General features: G+C 50.8%; 1 protein-coding gene across 3 annotated transcripts in view; it reads left to right on the forward strand.

The window, feature by feature from the left end:
- Window positions 1-13,176: 13,176 nt before the first annotated feature.
- The window catches only part of NEURL1B (neuralized E3 ubiquitin protein ligase 1B), a gene marked incomplete at its 5' end in the record, with an annotated part of 35,760 nt that continues 25,172 nt past the window's right edge, over window positions 13,177-23,764 (forward strand). For all 3 annotated transcript variants that reach the window (XM_082651053.1, XM_082651055.1, XM_082651054.1), the window contains one exon: window positions 13,177-13,207. In XM_082651053.1, the coding sequence (XP_082507179.1) occupies window positions 13,177-13,207 (31 nt within the window). The remainder of the gene's footprint in view (window positions 13,208-23,764) is intronic.

Consider the following 23,764-nt stretch of genomic DNA (forward strand, 5'->3'; position numbering starts at 1 on the left):
ATCAGTGAGATTCAGTACTGTTTTATATATTTATTGGCCATTGGAATGTTCTTATTTTGAAATGCCTGTTTTTTTCCCCACTTTTATACAGGCATATCTCGGAGATATTGAGGATTTGGTTCCAGAACATCTCAATAAAGAGAATATTGCAATAAAGCAAGTCACATGAAGTTTTTGGTTTCCCAGTGCATACAATTTTATATTTACACTATACTGTAGTCTGTTAAGTGTGCAATAGGATTATGTCTAAAAATGGTAACCCTTAATTAAAAAAATACTTGATTGCTGAAAAATGCTAAGCATCATCTGAGCCTTCAGGGAGTAGTAATCCTTTTGCTGGTGGAGGGTCTCACTTCCATGTTGATGGCTGCTGACTGATCAGCATGGTGGTTGCTGAAGGTTGGGATAGTTGTGGAACTTTCTTCAAATAAGACAACAGTGAAGTTTGCCACATCAATTGACTCTTCCTTTCACGAATGACTTCCCTGTAGCATGCAATGCTGTTTGATAGCATTTTACCCACTGTAGAACTCATTTCAAAATTGGAATCAATCCTCCCAAGCCCTGCCACTGCTTTATCAACTAAGTTTATGTCATATTCTAAATCTTTTGCTGTCATTTCAACAATCTTCACAGCATCTTCACCAGGAGTAAAGTCCATGTCAGGAAACCACTTTCTTTCTTCATCCAGAAGAAGCAACTCCTCATCCGTTCAAATTTTAGCATGAGATTGCAGCAATTCGGTCCCATCTTCAGGCTCCACTTCTAATTCTAGTTCTCTTGCTATTTCCACCACACCTGCAGTTATTTACCCCACTGAAGTCTTGAACCCCTCAAAGTCAGCCGTGAGGGTTGGAATCAACTTCTTCCAAACTCATATTAATGATGACATTTTGACCTCTTCCCATGAATCGTGACTGTTCTTAATGGTATCTAGAATGGTGAACACTTTCCAGAATGTTTTCAACTGACCTTGCCCAGATCCATCAAAAGAATCACTATCGGGCTTCCCTGGTGGCGCAGTGGTTGAGAGTCCGCCTGCCGATGCAGGGGACACGGGTTCGTGCCCCGGTCCGGGAAGATCCCGCGTGCCGCGGAGCGGCTGGGCCCGTGAGCCGTGGCCGCTGGGCCTGCGCGTCCGGAGCATGTGCTCCGCAATGGGAGAGGCCACAGCAGTGAGAGGCCCGCATACTAAAAAAAAAAAAAAAAAAAAAAAAAAAAGAATCACTATCTATGGCAGCTATAGCCTTATGAAATGTATTTCTTAAATGAGGAGACCTGAATATCGAAATTACTCCTTGATTCACGGTCTGCAGAATGGATATTGTGTTAGCAGGCATGAAAACAACATTAATCTCGTTGTTCATCTCCATCAGAGATCTTGGGTGACCAGGTGCATTGTCAATGAGCAGTAATATTTTTAAACAAATCTTTTTTCTGAGCAGCAGATCTCAGCAGTGGGCTTAAAATATTCAGTAAACCATGTTGTAAACAGATGTGCTGTCATCCAGGCTTTGTTCTTACATTCATAGAGCACAGGCAGAGTAGATTGAACGTAGTTCTTAAGGGCCATAGGATTTTCAGAATAGTAAATTAGCATTGGCTTCAACTTAAAGTCACCAGCTGCATTAGCCCCCTAAGAAGAAAGTCAGCCTGTCCTTTGAAGCTTCAAAGCCAGGTATTGACTTCTCCTCTGTAGCTATGAAAGTCTTAGATGGAATCTTCTTCCAATATAAGGCTGTTTTGTCCACATGAAAATCTGTTGTTTGGTGTATCCACCTTCATGAATTCTCTTAGCTAGATCTTCTGGATAACTTGCTGCAGCTTCTACATCAGCACTTGTTGCTTCACCTTGCACTTTCATGTTATAGAGACAGTTTCTTTCCTTAAACTTAATGAACCAAACTCTGCTAGCTTCAAACATTTTTCTGGAGCTTCCTCACCTCTCTCAGCTTTCATAGAATTGAATAGAGTTAGGGTCTTGCTCTGGGTTAGGCTTTGCCTTAAGGGAATGTTGTGGCTGGTCTGATCTTCTATCTAGACCTCTAAAATTTTCTCCATATTGGCAAGAAGGCTCTTCCGCTTTCTAATCATTCATGTGTTCACTGGAGTAGCACTTTTTTGTGTGTGTGTGTGGTACGCAGGCCTCTCACTGCTTACTGTTGTGGCCTCTCCCATTGCGGAGCACAGGCTCCGGACGCACAGGCTCAGCGGCATGTGGGAACTTCCCGGACTGGGGCACGAACCCGTGTCCCCTGCATCAGCAGGTGGACTCTCAACCACTGCGCCACCAGGGAAGCCCTGAAGTAGCGCTTTTAATTTCCTTCAAGAACTTTTCCTTTGCACTCACACCTTGGCTGACTGTTTGGCACAAGAGGCTTAGCTTTCAGTCTGTCTTAGCTTTTGACATGCCTTCCTCACTAATCTTAATCATTTCAAGCTTTTGATTTAAAGTGAGACATGTATGACTCTTCCTTTCACTTGAACACTCAGAGGCCATTGTAGGGTCATTAATTGGCCTAATTTCAATATTATTGTGTCTCAGGGAATAGGGAGGTCCGAGGAGAGGGAGAGAGACAGGGGACCAGCTGGTCAGTGGAGGAGTAAGAACACACATGACATTTATCAATTAAGTTCTCTGTCTTATAATGTTAGCAGTTCATGGCACTCCCAAACAATTATAAGAGTAACAAGAAAGACTCTTGATCACAGATCACCATAACACATATAATAATAATGAAAAGTTTGAAATATTGCAAGAATTACCAAAATATGACACAGAGACACAAAGTGAGAAAAAGCGCTGTTGGAAAAATGGTGCCGATAGACTTGCTCAACACAGCGTTGCCACAAAACTTCAAATTGTAAAACATTCAGTATCTGTCAAGCACAGTAAACAAAACTGAATAAAGTTAAGTATTCCTGTATTGAGTTGTTAGTCTTTTTCATATCAATTTGTAGTTGTATTTATTCTGGAAACAAGTCCTTTGTTGGTTATATGTGTATGATATATTTTTCCCACTCTGTAACTTGCCTTTTAATTTCTCATTAATATCTTTTGACAAAAAGAATGTTAACTTTTATTGTAGTCAATTTTATCAATCCATTTTTATGATCAGTACTTTCTGTGTCTTGTTAAAGAATTTTTCTATCACTTTGAGGTCATTGAGACATTCTCTTACATTATTGTCTAGAAGTTTTACTGTTTTGCCTTTAACATGTAGATCTATAATTCCCCTGAAATTGATGTTGTGAGTGGTGTGAGGTAGGGATCAAGTTTCTTTTTTTCCTATATAGGTATCCAATTGGCACAGCACTAGTCATTGAAAAGATGTTCCTTTTCCCCCACTACTTGGTAATGTCACATTTGTCAAAAAACATATGAGTCCATGTATGTCTGGCATCTGTCTCTCTTCCATTGGTCTATTTGTCTATCCTGTACCCATACCACACTATCTTAGTTACTTAGCTATATAATAGGTATTGGCATCCAGTAGAGCAAATCCTTCTACTTTGTTCCTTTTTATCAAAAAATGTCTTTTTCAAAAAATGGCTATCCTTCACCCTTTGTGTTTCCACACAGGGTTTACAAACTTGTTTTCCAAGTTATAATACATACTACATACACACACACGCACGCACGCACACACCTGTTAGGATTTTGATTAGGGTTGTATGCACTGAATCTATAAATTGGTTTGCAGTGCATTGATTTCTTTAAAATACGGGATCTTCAATTCATGAATGTGATATATCATTCCATTTAGTTTTTGGATTCCTCTCAATAATGTTTTACAGTTTTCTGAGTATTTTTTAGGTGAACCAATTTTTTTTAAACTCTGAAGTGAGTGATAGTACAGGCAACATCTGGATATGGCAAAATCATGAAGACAGCAATGTTCCCAGAATATTTTTTGGTACCTCCTGCCAGCTTGGTATCAAGGGGACTTCAAGCTGTGCCTAGGCCCTCCCCCAAGGCCCACTTCCCTTGCACACTTTGCACACTCTGAAGCTGACCCAGGGCTGGGACTTAGTAAATATGCATGAACTAAGCACTACCTGTCACACTCCCATCCCACAGCGTTCAACTCATTGCTTGAAAACTGACAACCCAATCCACACCAAAATGCTAAGGACCGGTCAGGCAGTGGTTCAGCCACTAGATAAAACTCTACCTTTGAAAAGTAGTCTGTTGAGTCCTTTACCATTAGAAAAGTTTTGTACATGCTCATTACAGAACATTTAAAAATTACCCACAGAGGGCTTCCCTGGTGGTGCAGTGGTTGGGAGTCCGCCGGCCGATGCAGGGGACACGGGTTCGTGCCCAGGTCCGGGAAGTCCCACATGCCGCAGAGCGGCTGGGCCCATGAGCCAAGGCCGCTGGGCCTGCGCGTCCGGAGCCTGTGTTCCACAACGGGAGAGGTCACAACAGTGAGAGGCCCGCGTACAGAAAAAAAAAAAAAAAAAAAAAAATTACCCACAGATAGAAGGGGAAAAAAACACCCATATTCCTTATTACTCAGAGAAAATGACTTGTCATGTTTTGACGCATTTCCTTTCACCTTGTTTTTATACACATTGTTCAGCCTTTCTCATTTAACATTATGACGTAAGCTTTCTCTCCCGTGACTCCAGACTCTTCAGAAGCATCATGGCCAGGAGCTCTGTAAGGTTCTGTGAGCGACACCTGTTTACTGAACATTACCTGTGGTAGGAGATGTTTGTGAATTCATGCTGGAGTACGCAACGTGTACTGAAGAACTCTGGGCATTTCTTAGCTTAGTCCCTATCCGTCTGGGATTACATCCTCAGGATAGATGCTTAGAAGTGTATTTCAGACTCAAAGAATGCAAACAGAATCTTATGAGGCATTTCAAAGCAGGAGTTAGAACCTGTAACCGTGGCTGCCCGTGGGGCATGTGTTTCTTGAGAACGCACTATTGCCAGACACCCCTGTAAATGCTTCAGGCCTATCAGCTCATTCCCTCCTCACACACCTCTCAGGGAGTTCCTATCATTTGCCTCATTTCACAGAAATAGAACCTGAGGCACAGAGAGTTGGAGTGGCTAGCCCAAGGTCACAGGCAGTGCGTACCCAGGCTGGGATTCGAACCCAGGCACTCTGTCCCAGGGCTCCCACCCTTAACCACTCCGGGAGGATGGAGGATAATGTGGACTCTTCTCCACGTGCTTGCCTCCTCTCATGGTCTCCTTCCTCTTGGTCTAAGGAGCCTCTTCCCTCTGCAGGTGAGGGGTCAGTGAGAGTGAGGACCCGACTGTAGGGGTCCCACCACAAGCACGAGTCCCCTGAGTCCAGCTGTGTGACACGGGCAAATCCTTCCCCTCTCTGAGCTTCAGTTTCTTCATCAGTGAAAAGGGCGAAAAGGCCACGAAGCGAAATGGCTCGGTGAACTGGACAGCGCTCCTGGGTGCTGGGCTTCCACGGCCAGTGCCTCGGCACCAGCTCTCAGGGCCACCTCCCAGTCACCCATCTCTGCTGGCTCGGGTCCCATCTCCTCCCATCCCACCTGTACTGCCTGATTCTCTCCAGCCAGCGAGGGCGCGACCCTAGGCCTGGCGCAGAACGGGTGCTCCTGCAATGGTTGTGGGACTGAGTTTTAAAGAGCCCTCGTGAGATTTCACCCAGTTACGGGACAAGTGGGGGCAGAGCAAGCAGGGACCAGAAATTGTTGGGGGAAGGAGTGGGAGATAAAAGAGGGTATTTGTCTTTCTATATCTATCCCTCTGATAGAATTAATGGTCCTTGCTTCACGAGAGTTTAGCCTGTCACGGAGTCCCCATCGCTCTGAGACATAAGGGCAAGTCACAGGGCAAGTAAGAAGGCGAATCACTATTTGAACCCTGGTCTATGGGACCAAATCCTGGACTGCCGACCTGGTCCTGTGCTTCCGACTGCAGTGTTGCAATACACACAGCCTGAATATCACAGTCCAAGACGAATCCCATCTGATCCCCAGTAAACCCAGAAACTGATTTTTCCTGGCCATTTCACAGATGAGGACACTGAGGCCTGCCTGAGGCCCCAGTTGGGTAAGTGCTGCAGCCTCGAGTTGATCCTGGGCTTTCCAAGTCCCAATCGGTACCAGAGCTCCCCCAGCCACACGGCACAGACACCTTCCCTCAGGCTGGGCAGACGATGATGAAGAAACCTCTGAGCGTGAACCAGACCGTGGTGAGAAGCCTCCAGCACGGGCTGGGGTGGCTTTGATGGATTCCCTACATAAACAAGGAATAGCGTCCCTCAGCACAGAGAGCAGACAGAGGCCCCAGCCTTTCTCTTCCTGAGGCAGTAACAGTGGTTGCTGAGATGAAGAGCCTGGTCTGAGCCAGTCTCCATGCCAGGCTCTGGGGCAACGGAAGGGCCACTGGCCTCATTTACTCTTCCCAATAGTCAGAGAAACAGACCCTGTCCCCCGTCCTCATTTTTCAGGGGGAGAAACTGAGGCTTAGTGAAGGAAGTTGCTTGTCAGAGGCCACGTGGCCAAGAAAGGGCAAGCCAGGGGTTTTGAAAAAGTCAGCCTGGCCGCAGGGTCCAAACCGTACCCTGCTGCACCTGCTGTGGCCCCTGGTGGCATCCTTCCACCACCTCACCCCCAACCTGTCCCACCAAGGTCTGCCTCTGTTCTCTGGCCTTTACCAGCCTCGCCGGGCTCCTGGCAACGTCTCAAGAAATGCAGCCCAATCGCGTTTTACACTACAGATGTGTTTTGGAGAAAAAGTGTGCTCCACACTGGATCTTATTCCAAACTCGCGGTAATTCTAACCTCAGGCCATTTGGACTGAGCCTCCACTCTGCGCCGATCCCTTCCCAGGCTGCTTCTCATTTCATTCCCACACTGGGAACAACTGTCCTCATTCTACAGATAAGGAACTTGAGGCAGAGCAGGCACGTGACATGCTCAAAGACCCTCAGCTAGGCAGTAGTGGGCTGGCTGTGCACCCAAGCCAGGGGCCCGGGGCTGGACTCTTTCCCTCTGCACCATCTCCCATCAGGGCTGGAGGAGGACCTGGGTCTGCCCCCCAATCCTGGAGCCCACCGAACCCACTGGTGGTGCAAGTGGCCTGGCCTCCTGGACCAACAAGGCCCTGCACATTAAGATACACACATCCCAGCTGTCCCAGATCCCAATCTGCCTCAAATCCCTGACAACCTGGGATCCTCCACTCAGGTTCCTGCTGCAGCCCACATGGCCCCAGAGCCTCCGTGATTCCCCTGATGCTCTCTAGCCAGTGCAGGGCCAGCTGAGGGAGGTGAAGATTGCCTGAAAGACCCCAGGGTCACAGGAAGCCAAGCGTCCCAGGCCTGCCAGGCATAACCCACGCTTCACATGGCCTGCAGTGGCACCACGGGGCCCCAGGCTGGCGTAACCCCTCTGGTCCCCTGCTCAGGCTCCCCAGACCTGGCAGCTCCTGACCCAGCCCTGAGGAGCTCCCCCAGGACATGAGACACCACAGTGTTCAAGGCCAAGAGAAGCAGCTTCTTCTACTGTCCCACCCCATGTCCGCACTCTGTCCCCTTCCTCTAGAAGAAACGTCCTCTTCCCCAAGCAACTGACCCCAGGAATAACAAGAGTTACTAATTAATAAGAATGGTGGCTTAGTTTTATTGTGCATTTACCATGTGCCAGGCACTGTTCTAAGCACTTGACGTGTATTATCTCATTTAATCCTCAAAACAATCCCATGAGGCTAGTACCCTTATTAGCCCATTTTACACGAGGGGAGTGAGGCACAGAGAATTTGAGTAACATGCTCAGGGTCACACATCTAGATAGGAGGGAAGCCAGACTATGAAGCCAGGTAGGCTGGTTCCAGAGACTGAGCCCTTAGCCAGCACATCATCTGTGGATGAGATCCAACCCCTGTCCCTGGGGTTTATCTATTGACTCATCAATTCGTTCATTCATTAAACACTTACTGACCACCTATTCTGTGTCAAGCACTTTGCAATCATAATCTCATTGAAAGTTTATAGCGCCTATCAGGTAGGCGTTATTATCATCCTCATATTACAAATGAGGCAACTGATGTCCAGAGAGGTTAAGTAACTATGCAGAGACACACAGCCAACAAGATTCAAGGTAATCAAGTAAGTAGCCTAGCTAGGATTTGGCCCTTTCCACATTCATTATTCCAGTTTTTCTTTAAAAGTCCATGTCCCCCTGGTGGGTTCTCCACAGCTCTAGGAAGGCAGCAGGGAAGAGTGGGCTCTCCCAGGGCCAGGACAAGCTGTGTGCTGGACCCTGGGATGGATCTGCACAGGCCTGCCCTCAAGTTGCTCTAGGTAGGATGGGCTGGGCTCTTTGCAAACTCTCAGCCACCTGAGGGGCCGACAGGAGGAATGCACAGCCTCTGGGGTCAGAGCAGGCTGGGCTCCTGTTCGGGTCCTGCCCTCTTGGCTGTGTAGATTTGGGCAAGTTGCTGTACCTCTCTGAGCCTCCCAGCATGTCATATAGGAGGGAGATGATAATGGCCCCCACCTCTGCTGGAGGGGATGAAGATTTCAAAAGGCAACAAATACAAGCAACACCTTAACAACCCTTCACTCCTTTTCTCACTCATAGGGTTTTTATGAGGATTAAATAAATCAGAACCTAACATGTTCAGTCATACTGCTCTCTGCCTATGTGACCGGGGCCTTGCTACCTACACTCTCTGGGCTTTGGTTTCCCCATCTATAAAATGGGCATATTAATAATACTACCTCCTAGGGTTGTTGTTAGCTTAATACATCTAAAGGACTCAAAACAGCATCCAACACTCAATAAATGTTAGCTATTACTGTGTCGTAATTATCATTGCAACTGCACAGTAAGTGCAAGTTATTGGGATCATAAATTGATTTCAATTCACCCCCTGCCTCAGGCTTCCATCCCATGGCCATCATGACCATGTGTCTCAGAGCATCTAAGCTCTGTCCTTGTGTTATGAGAAAGCTGAGTCCAGGACACCCATGACCCCAGCCTGTGGCAGAGAGGCCTCCACTGGATTTCAGGAAAATGCCAGTGCTTGGCGTTTTCGGATGGCCACCATGGGACCCATCCATCTGAATGTTGTTGATGTGTCTCTGGGTAGACTCTAGAGGAAGATTCTGTCCATTCAGCCTTCCTGTGCACCAGTGATGAGCTCCCCTTTGGAACTGATGCCAGCACCAAGTATGTATCTGCAAGGGAACAGGACAAGGAAAGCCATGTGCCAGGGCTTCTTTCCCTTTTTGCCTTGGCTGCCAGGTAAACTGTGGCCAGATTTAGTATCACACAAACGTGATTTGCTCATTGAGGGCGGCCCTGCATGAACATAGGTATGGGAGCCAGAAAAACTCAAGACACCTGTCTCCTCTGTTCACGACTGTGCCACACTGGATGAGTGGCTTTGTGGTTCTGAGCCTGTTTCCTCTTCTGTAAAAAGAGAGAGAGAGCTAGAAGTCTCTGAGTTCTGCTTCCTCCTGGATGTGTGAACTTGGCAGTTCCCTCTTCGCCCTTCACTTCCGTTTCCTCTCCTGTCAAACAGGAATTATGTTAATGACCACGTTACTAGGCTGTGAGGAGGATCGCTCAAAGGGCACAGCCTGGTGCCCACTGCATGATTGGCACTTTGTAACCAGGAACTGAAAATATATTGCTTTTGTGGGTGAAGACCGCTGGTTTTGGAAATCGAGGTTTGATGGGCAGTTTGCTGAAAAGTAGAGGCCTCCCGTAGCAATTTTAAAACCAAGCTTTGTGGTTTGACTGTAGCCTGGATTCTCAGTTCTTGAGTTGCAAGGACGAGTCTGTGCAAAGACCCTTGGATTCCCTGGAGGAAGGGGTCTTCTACCCAGGAGTCTGCAGTGGCCATAACCCCCACCAGCTCAGTGTGTGCCCTTTTTACGAGGTGCACTTGACGGCCTGCCATGCATGGGGCAGGATCTGCTAGGGCATGCCCAGAGGGAGCAATGCCAGGGAGCAGAGCCTGGGCCCTCCCTCTACCCACTGCCATGGGAGACTGTGCCAACACTGCACAGTCAAGAGAGGCAGCCCCACCCAGGGGCCCCTGCAACCCAAGCACGGGTCCTGGTGCCAAGGGAGGGTAGCATTGTCTCCACGGTTTTGGATGTGGCTAAGGGTGGGGGGCAGTGTGGAAGTCAAAGCCAGGAGAGGTTATGACTAGAGGCTGCTGTCCTGGCCCAAGGATGCCCCGCGTCCTCTGCTTCTGTTTGCACACCTCCTGTGACTGGGAGCTCCCTCTCTCCCAAAGCCACCTGCAGCTTTGCCTTCCTTCTCAAGTGTGGTGCCCAGAACCAAAGCAACTTCTCCCAGAATGGTCTAATCATGCACTGGAGCGGCAAGCTCTTCCTTTGCTCTACAGACCATACTTCTGTTAATGCGTCCCTATTTTATTTGTTTCTCCCCACACATATCACTATTGATGACACCCAAGTCCAGGGCTGCTATCAACTAAAACTCATTCCTTCACAACTCTTTTTTACCCCTTCCTTCTTCCATCCCTTCCTCCCTCCCTTCTTCCATCCTTCTTTCCTTTCTTCTCCCGTTTTAGAGCAATGCCCCTCTGCAGTCAGTTTTTTCAAATGTGTATTGAGCATTTGGGCATGCTACTCCTACTCTGGGCACTGGGGATTCATAAGTGAATATGTCCTGGGTCCTGCCCACAGGAGGCTTCCCATCTGCCAATGGAGAGGACAGAGGGGTAACAGCTAAAGCACCTGCCCTGAGGGTATAATTGACAGAAAAGACAAAGTGCAGAGGGACCTCAGAGGGGTGAGCAACTACCATATATGCCCAAATATTAGGTCACCCAAGTAAAGGTTAAGGGCAATCCCTATTCTCCCAATGAGAAGATGCACAGTAAAGTTGAATCATATAAACTTTAAGGTGTGGAGACGAAATAGTCAAACGGTTATTGTAATATTTATTTCTTTACTGAGAGAGATATATTTTAAATCACTTTTATATAGTTAAATTTTTAATATTTCATTTATTTAATAAAATATTAATTTGGAAAGACTGCTTTTGTCCAATCTAAAATTTCAAGAAACTACTTGGTTCAAACTCTTTACACGTGGCTTTGACACTAGTGTCACCATCAGCTGGTGGGAGGGTGGGGGGAAAGAAGTTTTGGTTTTCCAGAGCACATCTTAATCACAGGGACCAAGATGCTAAAACACAGCCCTTTTGGATCCAAGCGTCAGGTGACCACTGGACACTGTGTCCCCTCTGCAGGTACCATCTGCATTGCATTAGGACAGCTGGGGCTTCATTTGCAGGTGTGCATTTGTGATCTGCACAACGCTGCCACTTATTTGGGTGCTCTGAAAGTGACCTTTAAAAGGCCTGTTTACGACAACCTCCCTCGCCGTCACCCTTTGTGACCCTACCTTTGTGACACTTGCAGTTACAAAATCCTATTTGCACTGCACTGCTTTATATGAGTAAAATTTCCTAGACTCCTTTTATAATAATACTGACCTCTATACGCATCCCAAACTCACGTGGATTGAGGGTATATGGAACTACTGCACCTTTCCCGAACAGGACTTTGTATTTAAAAAATAAGTGACTGAGAGAGTACCCGTAATATGAGAAATTGTGACTCAAACACAAGCCAACCTTATGTTCAGACGTATATGATAAATCAGGGTGAGGTGGGGAATAGAGAAGTCTTCCCAGAGGTGGAGGCTTTGAGCTGACCTTGAAGGACGAGAACCCTTTTGGGATGGGTCAGGCACTCGAGGCAGAAGGCACCAGAGAAACTGAGCTGCGGGGGCTGGGGGCGGGCGGGGGCTTGTTCTCCCGGATACCCATCTTTCAATCACATATCTCCAGGCCAGCTTTGCCCCTTACTGGGAAATTTGGAGCACCTGTTTTCCACTCTCTGCGCCTCAATCTGCCTATCTGTGAAGTGGGGGTAATAACACATTTCATAAGGTCATAAAGGTTACAAGAGCATGGAAAGTAAAGCCGGAAAAAAAAAAAAACTGGTTTGGAATTGGGTCTTCTTGGGCAAATCATTTCACCTCCTAAGCCTCAGTGTTCTGATCTGAAAAATGGAGCCCAATGAAGGCAGGGGTTAGCAAGCTTCATGCCCCACTGAGTGTGGTCTGGGTTCCTGCACAGGAGAGGTACCGAGATCTGTGGGGTGAATGAATGAATAAGGAATGCCTGTTACTCCCTCTGCCAGAGACACTGTCTCCAGCTCTTCCCCTGCCGATTCTTTGCTGTGCATCGGATGGAGCTGACACGCCCCCAGGTTCTCCCTGAGCCCCGCAGAGTTACCCCATCAGTCTTGTTTTATTTTCCTCCTGGCTTTGATCATTATATTATGTGATCTTAATTGCTTGCTATTTCTGTCTTCACCACTAGACTAGCATGGCTTGTCTGTATCTACAGTGCCCGGCACAGCCTGTGGCACAGAGGATGTGCTCAATAAATATTTTAATGAATGAGCGAGTGAGTGAATTGATGAATGTATGTTCCCTCCTCCCAACCTTTGGACACTGTCTAGGTTTCTCCTACTTGTAGGCACGAGATCCCACCCCAACCCATCACCCTGGTTGAACTGTTTTCAAGCCCTTTACACTGTCCGAGTTGACCTTGTGCTTGTGTTTCCGTCCCGGACCTCCTCATCCCCCACCCCTACCCCCGCACCTTCAACATCCCGCATAGAAGCTCCGCAGGGCGAGGGCTTGGCCCCCCTGTGGCCCAGCGCCTGGCACACGTAGGCCTTCTTACAGTGTTGCAATTAATGACAGAAAGGCCAGCAGGCTAACGAGTCTGGCATCCTGAGGGCACCTAGCTGCCCAGCGCGCCTTCCTGCCCCGGGCGCGGGAGCCGCGAGGGCGGGAGGCTCGGCCGTTCCCCTCCCGCCTCCCGGTGCAAACTTTCAAAAGATGCTGCGGCCGCGGCCCCGCCCCTCTCCGCGTGGTTGGAGGCAGCGGGAGGCGGGGGCGGAGCCGGCAGGCCCCGGCCGGTGGCTCCGCCTCCTCCTCCCGCCGCTGCTTTCCTCACCGCACCCTCCCCAGCTGCAGCCCGCCGGCTCGCCAGTGCAGCCGCGATGCCCCGGAGCCCGAGCCCGACCCCGGCCCGGGTTCCCGGCCCACCGCGTATTTAGCCTCCGTGCGTCCCGAGCGCGCCACCGCCAACGCCGCGCCCCGACGCAGCTATGGGCAACACTGTGCACAGGACCCTGCCAGGTACGCCGGGGAGCCCCTCCCGGGAGTCGGGCGCTGGGGTTCTTCTCTCCTCGGGGGACCCTCTGGGTGACTTCCGGAGAGCCACCCCACCTACCCCTGGAGCCCTCGGCGGGCGCGGCGGGCTGGAATCTCTGGTGCTTCCCGACTCCCGGCTCAGCGCGCGCGGAGCGGCTGAGCTTTGCGCTCTGGGAGGGCGGGTACCGCGTCCTGGTTACCTTGGGGACCCCGGTGCTCTTTCTCCCGGCTTTGGCCAGATGCGCGAAGGGGCCGTTGGGACGATGCTGCGCGACCCCTTGCCTTTGTTCCAGCCCAAGGGCGCTGATGAAGGAGCCCGGGGCGCTCCAGGGGGGTGAATGGAACCAGGCTCCGCAGGGCTTCCGACGGCCAAAAGCCGCCCGATGTGCCGAGACTGCAGCGGCTGAGAGTTGGGGGGGGGGTGCTCGCAGGGGTACCTCAGTTACCAGCCGCTCAGCGCCCCCGCGGTACATGCTGCCTTGGTTTGGCCACGTTCCCACGCGCACCCTGGCTGCGCCCCCCTCTGGTGTCTGCTCAGCTGGGAGCTCTCTAGCCCCTTGCAGTCGCCGCTGTCGAGCGCATCGCCCCCTAGTTAACACCGCCCCAGAATTTCCGGAGCCAGAGTAAGGGGATCCAGAGCTGGAAGGAGGTGGGGGTGTGAAGACAGAGAGGCCTTGCTAGAAAATACCTGATAATTGTGGGAATAGATCAGCGCTGCTCAAAGGCTTGGAGGCTCAGTGTCTGGCACTTTGCCTACCCCAGCGCGATATGCAAAGAAGCTTCACAGTAAAGGTGTGTATTCCAATTTTATAATGAAGAAATTGAGTTTCAGTGGAGGCGAAATGACACACCCAAGGCCATGTTGCTAGTGGGGAGGGGGTCTGGATTGGGACCTATGTCTGTCTGCCCACCCTCCTCCCTGCCAAGTCTTTAGAATAAATCTTTATTTTGCCTTAAGGCTGGGCATTTGTAGCAGCCTTTAGGCAGAAGGTGAGAGACACATATGTGAGGTTTTAGGAGGAGAGGGAGGTATCACCTCCTCTATGCTCTAACAGTCCCATATAGCTCTCTCCTTCATAATTACATATCAAAAAATAATTATTTCTTCCCCTGGAAGGGATTGAAATGGACGGTGCTGAGCCCCACATTCCCAAGGCCTGCTTATAGGAGAGGAGCCCCTCCTTCTGCTTTATAAGCCCCTGGGCAGCTTTCAGGCCACTGCACACAGAATTTACCAAATCCCCTGAGAGGTGAAGTCACCAGCAGAGCGTCACCAGTTAATCAGTGGCAGAGGTGGGATTCGAATCCAGGTCCTCTTACCTGAGAGTGGCCACGCCTCCTATGGCCAGGGCTACTGACGGCATGGGGATGGGAATGGGATGGGGAGAGCCCGCCACCCAGTCTGGAGGTGTCCAGGGATATTGGCAAATAGAGCAGCAGATGTCCTCCCAGCCACAAAGACATGAGCCCCTTTGTGGGATTTCTTAATTAAGAAATGTTTATGCTGTTCTAGTAGAAAAGCCATTCTGCCACCTGTGGGTCAGCCTTGGGGTAGATGAAGGGACAGAGGCATGCCAGGCGGGCTAAATATAGCTGGATATTTATGTAGTCTCCATCCCACTCGGCCCTCTCTCTGTGGACAGGGCCACCCCGCGCTGGGAGCCTGGGGTTAAGGCCGGTTACTCACGGCAGTAGCTAATCATGGAAAATTCAAGCTCCACTGGTGCTGAAGCTTGCATTGAGTTTGAGGAAGGAGATGGAACTGGCATTCCTGTGCCACATCAGGCTGTAGGTGCCAAAAACATGAAGAAACATTTATTGTTTTCTGACCTGCCCGTAATTAGTTTCTCACACACATTGTGCTGTTTTTTGCACCTCTGTGCTCAGTACGTGACGCTCCCCACACCTGGAATATCCTTTCAGTGTCTAGTCCATCTCTCAAAACCCAGCTCAGTTGTCACCTCCTCCAGGAAGCTTTCCCTGACCACCTACACCTTTGCTCTACCACCTAAATACCTTCTTGTCTCTGCTTGTTCATCAGACCACTTTGCATTGTCATCACCCGTCTCTACTACTCGCCTTGGGGCTGCCTGAGGACAGAGCCCACGTCTTGATCATCTTGTATCCCTGATTGCCCAGCTCAGAGCCTGGTGCCTGGCGGGAGCCCAAAAATTGGCGGTGGAGCTCACATGTTGCCTGCATCTTAGGCTGAAAGAACACTTGGCTCAGTGTTGCCCTGTAGAAATCCTTGTGCTTTCATTCTCAGGAAAAGGACACATGCGTGGGGTTCCTTCTACGGGACTTGAAATAGAGAGCTGGCATTTGCCGAGCACCTGGATTCCATGCCAGGCTTCCTGCATATGTGGCTTCATTTATATGCCAAGCATGCTTCTCCTTAAGGCTTCCGCACTTGCCGATCCCTCTGCCTGGAACATCCTTACCCCAGATCTCCACATGGTTTCCCCCTGCTTCTTTCACGCGACTCCTGCCATTGCCCCTGCCCCCATCGTCTCCCACTCCCTCTCCCCTGCTTTGTGTTTTTTCTTAGCATGGCTCACCATGTGCCATGCTGTACATGTAGTTAGCTGTTTATCGTCTGTCTCCCCAGGGAGGATTTTGCCTGTTTTATTCACTGGGGTATATTCAGCATCTGGAGCAGTGGCTGGGACATAGGAGATGTTCAGTAAATATTTGCTGAATGAATGAATTTAGTTCTTGCAACAGCTCTGCAAGGTAGGGATTATCATCTCCATTTTACAGATAAGGAAACCAAGTCTCAGAGAGGTAAAATGACGCATCCCATTTCACATGGGCCAACCAGTTGGCAGAACCAGGATTGAATCCAGGTTTATTTAGCTCCAAAGTCCTGCAGTCTTCCCCTGACATCCATGGTTCAGATACCATTTATTGGGTGCCCCAGAGCACACCTGGCATGCTATTGTATACAGTAAGGAAATGCCCCCAGAAAAGAATGTCTTTTGTGATCGGTTGAGGGAAAGCCCCTTGGTGGCCCTCACAAAGGGCATCAGCAATTCAGATCGATGGCCCATAAACAAGTGTGCAGGGTTCAGCATGGGAATTTGCACTTGCTATGCTCTTACTGTGTGCATTCCCCATTCCCTTTCTAGTTGCAGTTCAGACCTGCAAAATAAGGTGCCATTCTCCTCCATTTTACAGATGAGGAGACTGAGGCACAGAGAGGTTGAGACACCTGCCCCAACTCACACAGTAAGGCAGTGGTAAAGCTGGGCTTAGCAGACCCAGGTCTGTCTTGTTTGTGATATACTACATGGTCCTTTTTTCTGCACTCCTTTAGCCTTAATCTGGGTTTTGCAAAGCAAAGAAAGAAAAGTGTAAACATGCGTGGGGTTGGGGGGAGAGGAGGGCACAATTCCAGCAGGGAGGGGGATGGGAGGAGGAACTCTCCCCCTTCTCCCACCAGCACGTTTCAATCCCTTCCCTCCACACGCCTCTGGGGCTCACCCGTAGTTCTGGTTGGAGAAGAGTCTGAATTCAAACTGTCGGTTGGGTTTAATCATTAAGTCAGTCTATGCTTGACCAAGTCAACGGCCCTTTCTAGTGTTAGTTCAGTGAGTGGTATCCTGGAGCTCTGGAGTGAGGGAAGCGTGTTGATCCTGCTCTGTGCCAAGCCCTGAGTCATGGGCTTTACCCACATTACCTGTTTCAGATCCTCATAACAACGCTTTAGAAGGGCTATATTTATCCCCATCTTACAGGGAGGCAGATGGAAGCTTGGAGAGGTAAAGGACAAAGGCTCACCGGTATAAGGGGGAGAACCAATCTCCCTAACGTAGATGGTCAGTCTGCAAATGCTACGTCCAGACCGGAAGCATCTGCTCCTACTGGGCCACTCAGGTGCCCTCCCTGTAGAGCCTCTTTCTTTATTTGACCTGAATACGGAACCGTGTGGCTACTGGGCCTACATGGGTCAGATCTGCTGCCCTCTGGCAGTGGGCGGTGATGCTCTGAGGGCCTGGCAGCCACTCTTTTCCCTGGATCTGGACCGTCTCAGCTCTAGGGAGGACAGCAGCCTTTGTCACTCTCACAGCCATCACGGCGGCTGCACGGATGACCCAACCAGGGACGTTCCCCTCTCTCTGCACGGCTCTTCCTCCTTTACCCAGTCACAATGTAAAGTTAGGTGGGGCTTGCCCGTCTTATCTGGCCCCATCTGCCTCTCTCCCACTGGGTCATGAAGAATCACTTTATAGCCTCCCAGTTGAGCTAGAGGCCTGAGCCTGAGCCTCTCAAAGTGATAGTGGTTCGTCCAACAGCCCTGAAACCTACCAGGCTGTCAACACATGGTCAGGGGCCCTGACTAGTCAAGGTTCCTTGGTGAGGGCCTGCGAGGATGCTGGGGGCTGGCGTGGGCGTTGGGGGAAAGGATGGAGCAGTCTTATCCATCAGTGGAAGTGAGGAAGAGGAATGGGTCTGTCCAATGTATAGGAAACATGGAGAAGTTGCCTGTGGAGAATCTGGAGCCAGAAGGAACTGGGGCCTCCCTCTGTTTTTACCCTCTTATCCCACCTCTTCTCCCTTCCTTCTCTCTCTCCCCAGGCAGGGAAGGGGGGTAGGGAAGGCTTCCTGGGGGAGGCGACATCTGAAGGAAAGTCCAACTGAATGTCTGCCTCCCCCATTCGAATGTCATCTTTTTCTGCCTCTTCTGTAGCTCAGTTGCACCAAAGCCATCCTGATCTCCGCTTAAGTGCCGTGTGCCCAGGCTGGGTGACCCTGGGGTGTGCCCTGCCCTGCGTTTTCCTGACTGTGCACCTTCGTTCACTTATCTGACACCTGTTGGGCATGTGTCGTGTGCCAGCCCTGGGGTTCCGCCCTGAATGGGATGGACAGCCACAGGCAGGCCCCGTGGAGCTGGCCACTGGTGGGAGAGGGACAGAATGTTCTAGTAGAGCAGGTCACGTGACTGGTTATATCACTGCAGAGCGTAAGGTGCTGCTACCCTGTGCCTCAAAGAGGGAGGGGCCGATGTCCGACACCCCGAACAAGGCCTGGCCTTGTTGTCTGTCTACTGTGGGTCGTGCACAACCACCTTTAAAAAAAAAATCCTAATGACACAGAATAGGATAAAAAATAAAATATCGAGTGCCTTCGCGTAGGAAGAGTATTTTGGCCTCAGAAACTTTGGCTTCAGTTGTGCACGTGTGCGTGCACCTGTGCGTGTTGCATGTCACAATGTCAAATGCGTTTCTCTCCGTGGGTCACAGTGGTTAAGGGCTATGGTGAACCCACTCACTGGTCTACAGCAGGAGGAGGTCTGGTGTCCGGGTCTAGACATGCATCTTGGAGTCAGGTTACCCGGGTTCAAATCTCAGCGCGGCCATTTCCCAGTGGAGTGATGTTGGGCAAGGACTCCCCTCTCTGTGCCTCGGTTTCCTCCCTGCAAGTGGGGAGGATTCGTAGCTCCCCGCAGTGGGTGGGAGTGAACATTAAACGGAACAGAGAGGGCGAAGGCTTTAGCACAATGTCCAGGGCAGTCACTGTCATGGTTATTGTTGCCACCATGGACAGGAGAGGCCTCAGGCCTGCCCCTGGGGTCCCTAGATGGGGCTGGCTGACAAGTGCCCTTCACTTCCTGCCTTGAAAGCTCTGCCCCAGGTGACCACGAGCCCCGAGCTGAGGGGCTGGATTGGGAGTCATCCCTTTCATAGCACTGACAGCAGTTCCCAAGGGTTCCTTGAGCCCTGTCCAAGACACCTCATTTCTGAGGAGAAGAATCTGCCTGGCAGGTTGCATTTGCAGTTTGCATCGGCTCACCAAACTTCCAGGTCTAGTGGGAGAGACTAACAAGGACAGGGCAGTTTGGTAAGTGGGGGAGGGGAAGCCCAGGGGGCTGTGAGAGCCTAGAGGAGGATGCAGGGAAGGCTTCCTGGAGGAGGTCCTGTCCAGCTGAGACCGGAAAGCAGAGAAGTTAGCCACAAGGGAATGGGAAAGGCTGTTCAAGGCAGAGGGTTAGATGTGCAAAGGCCTGAGGGGAGGGAGAACGGGGCATGTGAAGGGGGAGCTGCAGAGTTTGGGGGTCCCAGTGCAAGTGGTGGTAGCAATATGAGGTCAAAGCGGTGGGTAGAGGTCAGGTCAGAGGAAGAGTGGTTTCTTGCAGGCCGGCCTGCAGTCAGAAGACTTAGCTTTCTCAGATGCCACACTCCCCGCCAGGATGATGTGCTGTGTTTGCTGGGCTGGGCCGCAAAGGCTGCTCAGAACAGGCTGTTTAATCTTCCCCATGGACAAGAAGAGTCAGCTCTGTCCTCTTTTGGACCAAAGGGCTTTCTGTACTTGGTGATGCTCTATAAGGGCTTAAAATAGAAGCCCAGAAGCCAGGTGTGTGGTGAGAGCTTAAAGCAGAGAGGGAAGAGGAAGGGGCCCAGCGTGCGGTAGGTTGTGAGCGCCCACCTGGGGGGTGTAGCCCAGTGGTCAGAGCTGCAGCACACCCGCCCCATGCCAGGCCCTTTTTCTGTTTCATCCCCTTTAAACCATCAGGACGAGCCTTCCAGAAGTAGTCTCCCACTTCACAGATGAGGAAACTGAGCTCAGAAGGGTCATGAGACCTGCCTTGGGTCAGGCAGCTAGGAAGTGGCAGAACAGAATTTGATCCCAAGCCTGCCTGACCCCAGAGCCCCTTCCCCCATCACTATGGGGCACTGCCCCCTCGGGTTTCTTGGGGCTGCTGCCCCTTGGCCTCATCCTGAGCTCCTGAGTCCCCCCTCCCCACAAGCTGTCCTTCCTGCAGGCACACCTTCTTACCTTCTTTGTCCTGGGAAGGTGAATCGCCTCTGTCCCCAGCAGCCAGGATGATGCTGCCCATAGAAAAGGTCCATCCGCCAACCCCGCTCACCTCGCCCCAGGCCTGGAGACTCTAACTAAAAAGGTGGAATCCTGCCCTGGAGGAGAAGGGGTGAACTGGAGCTCTGCACCCCTTCCTCCTGCCTGACTAGGGCTCAGGCTCCTGATGTGTCTGCCTGGTAAAAGCTGGCCCGTGCTCGGCCATCCCCACCCCCCACTGGCAGGTGTCACCATGCACCCACATCCTTTCCCCTGAGCCCGGCTGCTACCCAGAGCTCCAGGCAGCCCCTACCAGTCGGTCAGCAAGGGCCTGGGGCCAGGGTGAGCGCCCTTTGTCACCCTGCACCCAGGCTTTCCTGCAGGCCAGGAGCATCCTGTCCCCCTGGTGTGCTGTCATTGTTAACAGAGTTGGTAATGGCACAGGCTGGGGGCCTCCATCCCTGGGTCTGAGTCTTAGTTCTGCCCCTTATGATCCAGACGAACGACTTGACCTCTCTAAGCTTTGATTCCCTTTTTTGCAGAAAGGAGATAGTGATGTTACGTCTCAGGCCTGCAAAGCCTCTGACAGATAGTGAGTGCTCACAGGGGGCACCTGTTATGATTATGTATTCACTAGACAAACAAGCCCCTGCTCGCTGCTGGGCCTGGTGCTCCCAACGGAGACAGACACAAAAGAATAATAATAACCACTAGCTTGTATCACTCAGCCAGGCTGTGCCAGACACTGTTCTCAGCAGGTACCTGCATTTAGCCCTCAGGACAAGCCCTGTGAGAGAGCTACTATTTTTAGTCCCATATAACTATTGAGAGAACAGAGAGGGAAAGTAGCTTGCCTAAGGGCACACAGCTTGGGTAGTCCAACATGATTCCCACTAGAAGGAAGCAGTGTTGATGTGGGATGGATGACTGCCAGGTCAAGACAGGGGGTCAGGGGGGGCGCATTTCGCATTTGCCCTGGAAGCCTTCATAGTATTGAGCAGAAACCTGTGAGCATTTAGATCTGTCTGGCAGATTTCTTTTTCAGATTTCTTTTCAGATTTCAAAACCACCACTTCTGAGGTGGTTTATCTCACATCCCACCTTTAGGCATGGCAGGGTAGGGCCACTCTCCCGGTGGCTTATGGGGACTCCAGCTGACATTCCCAAAGTCTGATGTGTAGATCTCCTTTCAACCCCCTTTCAAGGCAGGCCAGGGGACGACTGATGTCCTGAGAGTTTTCTGGAGAGCAAAGCAAGGGCCACGTCAGCCCCAGAGGAGCAAAGTATCCCCAGCAGCATAGCCTGGGGACCCTTGGGACCTGAGAGCTGCCTGCAGATCCATGAGGCAGGGGAGCAGACTTGATAGGGAAGGGTGCTGTGGACCGAACACAGACATGACCAGACGTGTATGGACATCACATGAGATTTCAGCTCAGTCAAAGGAAGAACTTTCTAACTGTGGAAGCTATCTGGAAGTGGAATGAGGGCAGTGGGGGAGAAAGTACCCTTTGCCAGAGTGGCACTGGTGTTTAGCCCAATTGGGACTTGACGTGGACATTGTAGAGGCAACTAGAGCATCAGATCGATCCGGGATGAATTGTCCATTAAGGTGCCTTTTGATCCCGGGGTCTTAATAAGAAGTGCTAGCCAGTGCTCATCTGCTGAACGCGTGGAGGGCCCTTCATAATCTCTCACTTTTCTAATCCCCCTGCCAGTTCTGCATGTTGGGAGGCTTTAGCCCCATTTTACAGATCAGGAAACTGAGGCACAGAAAGATGAAGCCACCTGCCCCCTTCTGGGTCTGTTCCCTCCCCTGTGACCTCCCAGCCTCAACAATTTTCCACACTTAGCAGCAGGTACTTCTGAGCAGCAGCCATTCTTGGATATCAGTGCCAGCTCGCTCTCCTCCCTTCCCTTTCATTCTCCTTATTACCAGGACTCAGGGCAGCTCAGAGCTGGCCTCTTGTATCACATCTGGGCAGAGGGGAGAGAGTTCTTTAATGAGTAAACCATCTGGGGATACGGGTGGGGGGGTGGTGTCCGGGGCAGTACTGGCAGTCGGCACAAGGCCCACAGCTATTAACAAGTGTGTTCTGTTTACATCCTCAACATTACCCATTGTTTACATCATAATTATATCCCTCAGGCGCGTGTTTTCTTTCCTTTTCCCCAAGGAGATGCCCACCCCTCTCATAAATTCCGAGAATGCTCAGAATCACCACGTCCCACCTCCCAGTTGGCAGATCAGGACTCTGAGGACAAGAGCCTTGCGAAGGGTCACCCAGAGATTACAGGTGGGGTCTTTGGCTGGAATCCCAGGAGAGATGGTGGAAAGAGCACTGGTTTTGGAGGTAGTCTCATGTTCAAACCTCAGTTCTCCTCTATGTAAGCTAAGTGACCCTGGGCAAGTCACTTCCCCTCTCTGAACCTTCATTTCCCATCTCTAGGATGGGGAGAATGACGGCGACCCCCCTCATGGGGTTGTGATGAGGAATAAATCGGAGACTCCATGAGAAGTCTGAGCCAGCATGAGATGGGGACTCTTTAAATGGGCATGTCTCACCCTCTTTGCCAGAGGTGATGTTGGATTCCTTGAAGGCAAGGAATCTGTGCTCTTGAAATTGATGAAAAGGAGAGGAGCAATAGGACCAAATGGTCCTGCTGGGTCTCACCTCTCAAATGCCTGCAGTAGATTCCTAAAGTACTCGCTGGCTGGCTAGGGAAGCAATTCCACATAATGGTTAAGTGTGTGCATGGCTTTGGATTCAGATCTGAGTGAAATCCTGACCCAGCTGTTTGCCTGCGCCATGACCTTGGGCCCTCCCCTCCTCATCTGGGCCTAATGTCCTCATCTGGGGAATGGGTTCGTGAGGATGTAGAGAGGCCCCAGTGAGCCAACAACTCTCAGATCATCAGAGCTTAGGACGTATGATGTGGAGATTCTTATCAGGACTCCTGAGTTTGCATTTCCAACATTCATCCTTTACTTCTTGGGTCAGGGGCAGAAGCCCATGCAGACTTCCTGCAGGCATCCTCAGTCTATACTCACTGGCTTTTGGGAGCCCTCAGACATTTGGAGAAAGGCCAGTCTGACAGATGAGGGGGAGAGGAAAAAGAAAGCTGGATCTTTGGAGAAGGAAGGCGAGTGGGAGGGGCACCCTTGAGTCACTTCTCTGTGGGCCTCAAAGCCAGACATGGCAGGGAAGGAATCTACTTTAGTTGAGGACCTACTGTGTGCCAGACTCTGTTCCTTCCCTTTAGGGATAACTTCTACACTTTGCCCAAAGCACCCATAGCATCTTCTTCCTAGCCTTGGGAGCCAGGCTGGTATGGTTCTAATGCTAACTCCGCCACTTCCTGGCTGTGTGGCCTTGGGCAGCTCTCCCAGCCTATCTGAGCCTCCCTTCCTCACTAGCAGTGGGTCTGGTAGCAGTCACCTCCTTCGGCACTGTCAGGAGGATCCCAGGAAGTCTGGTGGGTGGAGGGCCAGCCCCAGGCTCCGGATGGCCCCCTGGGAGGTCTGCCTCTCTGATCATGCCCCACCTCCAATCCCCTTTTAAACATTGGGGACATTAGGCTCTGGGGTTCCATCCCCCTGCTATAATCTGCCACTGCGTTCCTTTTTTTAGATGTTGCTTGTTGTTCATCCCGAGTTCTGCCAACCTGGGGCCTTTGAGTTGCTCAAAACAGGCTGATGGATGACCTCCACCACCACACCTGCCCCTCTCTGAGACCAAGCCAGGGCCT

The sequence above is a fragment of the Grampus griseus genome (assembly GCF_964374135.1).
Source record: "Grampus griseus genome assembly, chromosome: 3".
Lineage (NCBI taxonomy): Eukaryota > Metazoa > Chordata > Mammalia > Artiodactyla > Delphinidae > Grampus > Grampus griseus.